Raw genomic sequence first — 7085 nt, 5'->3', positions numbered from 1 at the left:
TTATCCTAATTATATTTTAGATTTTTTATATTTAAAATGAGATGTTTATCATGTATTTGATTATGTTTATCTGTAGTTTCTTACACGAATTCAGTTATGAGATGAAATCAGATATGGATGAACGGGATTAAAATTTTTAAGAGTTTAAGAGTTTTAAGAGTTTTTAAGAGTTTTAGCCAAATGCTTTATAATATAGTATATATATATATATATATATATATGGCCGGCAAAAAAAATCATATGTCAGTCGGTTGGAAGCTTTTCCCCGGCAAATCTTTGTAATTTATAGGAATAGGAAACATTTTAAATGATGTTTTTTTGTGAATCTTATGTAAGGGGGTAGGTGACCCACCTAAATGTTTATAAGAGATTTGGATTTTCATTTATAAAACATTTTAAAATTAAAATGATTTGGATTTTAAGAAATTTTGAACCTCTTGTGAATTTGGTTTATAAAATTTAAAATGGAATTATAAATTATAAAATAAATTAAAAATAATTATAAAAGTAATTATATTTATCTTTTTATTAATTGATTATTATAGGGCTCCTGTTATCATCTTTGTTCGGAATTGTTTATATGATTATGCTCCATGCTAATGGGAAGAGAGATTGAGAGCTTAAAGAATAAGTTATCAATTTATGTCACTCAAAGCATGATTTATAACAAAAACAAACATCGATTTTACAGATAGCTTAATTCACATATAAGAAAATAACATAATCAGACACGTTTAAAGGAACCAAACCCAACAAGCCAAAACCGAGGACTCAAGCATGAGTGGTTTGAGCTCAACAAGCCATGAGCCAAGTTAGGGGTTGGGCTCGAAACACATTTGTTAATGAGTAATATATTTGGAAGGAACAGAAGATCCGAAATCTGAACCAAGTTTGATTTGTATTTCGTGCAAGATAGCTTGATCAAAATAATATGCCGAAATGGATGCTGTCTGCAATGGTGTTGTGTATTTGACAAATTACTTCCAAGAAAGCAACCTCAACACAACTCTCATAGTGCCTTGCATTGCAACATCAACGAAAAAGATCACGAATGGAGACTAAAAACAAAATCAAGTTTTCGTTCAATTAACAAAACAGCAAGCTGCTTATCTGCGTGCAGGGTGGTTACCATCTGCTGGAGGTGGCGGTGGCGGCTGTGCTCCCTGATAACCACCGCCACCATGACTAGCTACAAAAGAAGCATTGTTTGCCTGCCCTTGTGGTCCAGAAGGGCCTTTGGGTGACTCAAAACTGCTTCCTCTATGCACCTCGTACCCAGGTCCACGTGCATCATACTGGGCTCCTCTCTGTCCATCGTAAGTGGGTCCCCTCTGTGCATCGGTGTTGGATCCTCTGCGTGCATCATAAGCGGGTGCACGTTGCATGTCATAACCAGGTCCGCCAGGTCCTCGTTGTCCATCAAATCCACTTCCACCAGGTCCTCTGTATGAATCATAACCAGGTCCAGCAGGTCCTCTTTGTGCATCATATCGTTGTGTATCATAACCTGGTGCATTAGGGCCTCTCTGTGTTTCGTAGGAAGGTCCACCAGGCCCTCTCTGTGAGTCGTAGGTTGGTCCACCAGGTCCTCTTTGTGGATCATAGCCTGGTGCACCAGGTCCTTTTTGAAGACCAGGTCCTCTCTGCATATCATAACCTGGAACGGTTGGTCCAGGTCCTCTCTGCACATCATAACCTGGACCAGCAGGTCCAGGTCCTCTGTAAGCATCATAACCAGCCCTCACAGCGGTAGCTCCAGATTGAGCTCCAACTGGAGCATTCCCATCCACAGCAGCGGCACCACCACCTCCAGGGAGAGAACTACGTCCCTGTCATGCAAATATGCCAGACTTGTCAACATGTTTAACAAACTAGAAGGAAGCATCAACTCTTAGGCACCAAAATAGACAAGACCTGGTTAATATCATTGGCCCTTGTCATATATCGTCATATTTCAAAATTCAAATACAAAAGATCCCATGGTACTCATAAAAGCATGGTGTTCTTTCTTGAAAATAGAGGGAGCATCAACAGTTAATGGATGGTTACTGTAACACTTTGTTACAAGTATCTAGAGGTTATGCTATATTCAAGCACGCCTTGGCTAAGATCAACACTTCATTTCTAGGATAGCCTGTGTTACTGCAATTCAGAAAGCACCTACTTATAGAAACTCCAAGTGTGTTGTTGTCCAGTGATGCAATCATTGCTGTCACACCCAGGGAATATGCTGCTTCTTCCGATGGAGAGAAATCTAGATAGATGCAGTCTCCATATCTGGAGTAGCACCTGTAGAGCAGGCTTGGCCGTTGGGCCGTCCTCATGCTTTCTCATTTTCCATTTAAACGCTATACACGACTATCCTATCCTTTGCCATTTGTTTTAACAAAGATAAACTTAGATCACTCCCCCACATTGCTAGGATTCTACAACCTTCCTAATTCCTATACAAGCATCAAACCTATTTCTGGGAGGAAAGGCTGCTAGACGGCAAAGCAACTGTATAAATAATTATCAGAAGACATTAGCCCACATCCTATTTCTGTGAGGTAGTTACATGACAATTCTCAGCATTAGTTAACAGAAAAATACATTAGCCTTCAATCAAATATTTGGGGTTTCAGTATCAGGTACAACACATAAGAATTCAGAAAAAAAAAAAAAAGAGGGGGAAACAAAAGGATTCTTCTAACCTGCGGAACACCATAGGCATCATCATAAGTGTTCTGCCCAACGGGATAATGGCCAGAAGCTTCTTTGTCACTGTACCCAGCAAAGCCAGCATAAGGTCCAGCTGCCATGTGAGTGGAAAAATCAATGCTATTAAGAAATGGCAATAAAGCAAAAACAGAAACATAATTAGACAATAAATACTGTACCAGTCCTCCTGTCAATTTCAGCATGTTTCTTCAATTCTGCTCGAAGCTTTTCCACCWCACTTGCCATGGTCATGTAGTTCTTTTCCATCACCTGAAGAGATTCAAGATGATCGTTGTATAATTTCTTCTCATATTCGTAAGTTGTCCTGAAAATAGCACAGAAGCAAAAGGTCTTGACGTTACTGACTAATTTCAACAATAAAACTACTAAATTTAAAAACCATTGCCACAGTAATCTTGAAGTATGATGCTATATCATCTGACATAGCACTCTTAAATTTAGTATTTTCTTTTATGGGCTATAGATTCACAAAAGTATTTAAAATAATATTGCATACTTAAACATGCCTAACCTGTTTAACTCTCAATATCTATAACAACATTCCATTACATAGTATATGCTGCACCTGTTTTTTGCTCAAATATAATACCAGAAAGTTAAACTGCAATACCAACACTAAAGACTTTTATTCTAAACTACTCACACAATTCATGTTCCTTGAATGACTAAATACCAGTATACCACCAAAGTAGCTATCCCACCAAAGCTTCGGCAGCTTACCATTGCTCTCTCGGGCCCCCAATATAACTATGTGCTAAAACCATGTTCACTTAATTACTGGTCACTTGAAACCCCAACAATCCTGCTAAATGTTTAATTAAAGTTGTGGATAAAAAAAACAACTATTCAGTCTGTTCCAGTTAGTACAACGAAAGGAATATTACAGAGCAGAAAAGAAAAAAAAAGACAAGTCTTACAAGCAAATAAGTTACATACATGATTTCCTCAAAATGAACTCCAACAGACCATAAGACTAAAATCGATCTTGTTCTTTCTCAATAAAAATATTGCTGAAGCAAACAACTCCAGTAATAAATCTGTTTCATGCTTTGTGCAGACTTTAAACCAACTGTTTAGCAGCACACAGGAACAAGTTCCTTATGGATGGAAATGTGTTATAGCAAAGAGCAACACATTCATAGTTATAGTGCTATTTCAAGTACATCCCTGCATATTGCATTGTATCTCTCGCCAATATATAAGAAAATTCACTAAGCATCATTTAATTAGATACACAGTATTGAACATTAACATCAAGCAAAGAAATTACCTACAATGCTGATACTCTTGTCTAAGGCCCTCAAGTTCCGACATTAGAGCAGGAACCTGCTGCAAATCCATATGAGCCCTCTGATGATCTTCTGTCAGTTGCTGTACTTTTGAAACAAGTTCCTCCCTAGCTGAAAGCAAGCTCTGTGCATTTGCTCTTGCTTGATGCAGTTCCAACTTAAGTGGCTCTGCACCTTGGAGGCCCGATTCCATCTTCCCAATATTATCCAACAGGCCCATTATTTGCTGTTCTCTCTCTGACTTTACAGCTCCAACATGATTATGTAACATTTGCAGCTCATGTTGTATGGAAGCAAGGTCTTGCCTCAAGGTTCCATGAGTAGCAGCAAATCTCTGGTTTTCTGTTGCAAGTTTCTGCATCTCCACATGCTGTGCAGCAAGTTTCTGTTCCATGACTTCTGGATGTGGCATCATATCAAATGGAGGAAAGCCACCATGTTGAGGGTGCATTTCTGGTGGAATTGAATCATGATGTCCAATGCCAGGGCCAGGAAGAGGACGCCTTAAATGATGAGGAGGAAGTCTACCTTTACTTCCCATTGTGATTCACAGTTGACCTTGAGACCAGACCAACAGTGATAATAAGTATCTGTGCTATGATTATCTGCACTTCACAATTACACAGTTGTATCCAAGCACTCCTCCCATAAAGTTCAACAAGTCAATTTGAACACTAATACATATAAAACAAAGAGCTTTCAATAAAAGAGATAACAGCAACAATAGTGAAAGAATAGAAGGCAAACAATTCTAATCACATGAATATTATTTTCCATCATGAAGATCAGTGCAATCTACCAGACAAGGGAAGCTTTCTTTTAAAACTAGTACAACAGTTAATGACATGTTCCGACATTTAAAACCAGATTATTATACAGCTTAAATGAAGAGTGGGATGCTCTAGATATTGTGAGCCTCAATCAGCATTAACCCTCAAATCAGCCAAGACAGCATTACCAAATTTACGCGTCGCAATATTCCTAATCTTCACTGTAGATGTCCACAAAACATATATGTAAAGGGCCTGTTATTGTCTGCATGACAAGCGCATACCACATACACATAAAGGGCATATGTAATCACAGCCACCTGAGCTATGATGTCCTTCCAGCAATCCTATAACAAAGTGTAACACCCACACCCCTCCATGGTCTGCACTAACCTGGACTAAATGAATAGATCCCACAACTTTAAGCTTACTAATATCTATACCAGCCTTAACCATGTGAGAAGACGTACTACTATTTCTGTACTTGGAATCAAAGCTTGTGATGATGCTACAAGAGATTACATATATCCTGGACAATGGGCAAGAGAAGGGTAAACTCAGAAGGCAGTTTGGTAGGAAAGTATCCGCATGTTAAGAGCTCAAGGCAGCCCATCCACAGAGACATTTGGACAACTAGATATAGTGGTCTTTGGTGCCTGAAATCAAGATCTTCACTGCATAGTCGTTCTATGACATGTAGCAAAGGCCAAAGAGCGTACGACCAAATCGGTTCATAAAAGAAAAGGAAATGCAAGTGGTACTTGCACGGCAAGGAGTGAAGCTGCCTATTGTGCCACGTGTTCTAAGAGTGCACTTAAAATGACCAAGAACGATTTAAATGTCTTGGTCTATGTAATAGATCTTGCAGGTGTACCATCACCAGCTGCCCTCCAAGCATTGGTACTTAGCTGCAGAATACAAGTACTTGTGAACCGGCTGGCAGTTAACCTCCTAAAAGAGTATTAATCCATCAACGGCTTACTAATTATAATCTGCAGCTTAATAGCATCAGTCCTCTCCAAAACACCGCACCCCACCTGTTTATAATCAACATATAGGACCTGAAACTCACAACTGATCTACATGATAAGGAAGTAGCTTAGCTCCATTCCAGTAGTCTTCCTAGAACAAAATCAGCCACTCATTTCATTCTTCCAAATTCAATCATTTACAGACATTAGCAGCAAATTATGTCATAAGCAAAATCTTAAATTCATTGCACATATAACATTAGGGTCATACTTTTATTGAAGACGACCATAACTTCATATTCCATCGCACAGTAACAAGATGGCTTAAATGCAAAAAAGAAAAAATCGAATATCTCTCAGAGAAGTGAAATTTCGTTGGAAAACCACAGTAGGATTGAAACCCTAAAAAAGAAGTGAGCATTACCTTAGAAAAAACTTAACGATGACGATCGGTGAAGGCCGCTTTGATGGTGGTGCGTAATTTCATGCCCTAATCCTCCTCAATCACACAGTTGCGATTTCCATGTACAGAAGAATCAGATGTTGCAAAAAATGAAATTTTGGGCGCCGTTATGAAGGGTTGAAGTTTGTACAGCAAGGTACAAACCTCCCATGCATGAAGATGTTTTACTAGGGCATTTTAGTATAACATTTTCTTTTTATTATTTAACAGATTCAGAACAAATCTATATATATATATATATATATATATATATATAAGAAGAAACCAAAGGTAATGAGTTGGCATCTTCTAATGCTTAGAACCCCTCCTATCTTTTTTCTCATATTTTTTTGAATTTTTTAAATGTTGAATATGTTAAAGACTTTTTTGCCCTTTGATGAAAAATGTATAGCTCATAATTAACCCGGGTTATTTTTGTAATTTTGTATACCCAAGTTTAACTTCCAACTCTTCATTTGCTCTTCCATTTACTTTCTTTTATTTCTTAATGAAATTTGTTTTTTAAAGTTTCAATAATAAACAAAATGAAATCATATAAAATCCTTTTGTGAGCGATGAAGAAGATGAGAGTTGAAGAAAAATTCAAAGATTTTAAAAGGTATGTAGAAATTATATTCATTAAAAAAATGTGATTTGTTATTACATGTTTCTTTTTCAATATTGTTGGATGTGTTGTTATCATAGGGATATGATTGTGTTTACGATTGGATTATATAAATTGTGTTTACAATTTGATCATATAAATTCGAATAAAATTTTGATATTTTATAATCACAGGATATGATAAACTTTTTTCGAATTTAAGCTTCATTAACAACAACTATTTATTCATCTTCATCTCTCACACCCTCTCAAATTCTATCTCTATCTT

The 7085-nt window shown here is 37.3% G+C and overlaps 1 protein-coding gene across 3 annotated transcripts; it reads right to left on the bottom strand.

The window, feature by feature from the left end:
- Nucleotides 1-877: 877 nt before the first annotated feature.
- On the bottom strand, nucleotides 878-6269 carry LOC112507573 (protein FLX-like 2). Of its 3 annotated transcripts, none has more exons than XM_025112236.1 (5): nucleotides 5174-6269; nucleotides 3992-4568; nucleotides 2880-3025; nucleotides 2694-2794; nucleotides 878-1829 (listed from the first exon to the last, which is right to left on the bottom strand). In XM_025112236.1, the coding sequence occupies exons 2-5, from the start codon at nucleotides 4549-4551 to the stop codon at nucleotides 1107-1109; spliced, it is 1530 nt and encodes a 509-aa protein (XP_024968004.1). In that variant the 5' UTR covers nucleotides 4552-4568; nucleotides 5174-6269; the 3' UTR covers nucleotides 878-1106. The 3 variants fall into 3 exon arrangements, with proteins under 3 accessions (XP_024968004.1, XP_024967996.1, XP_024967988.1); XM_025112228.1 differs by having other exon boundaries at nucleotides 3992-4615; nucleotides 6176-6269; XM_025112220.1 differs by having other exon boundaries at nucleotides 6176-6269.
- Between the last annotated feature and the right edge of the window lie 816 nt (nucleotides 6270-7085).

Source organism: Cynara cardunculus, assembly GCF_001531365.2.
Source record: "Cynara cardunculus var. scolymus isolate 2C chromosome LG 1, CcrdV1, whole genome shotgun sequence".
NCBI lineage: Eukaryota > Viridiplantae > Streptophyta > Magnoliopsida > Asterales > Asteraceae > Cynara > Cynara cardunculus.
The sequence above is the reverse complement of the archived record's forward strand: the minus strand, read 5'-3'. Positions and strand labels throughout refer to the sequence as shown.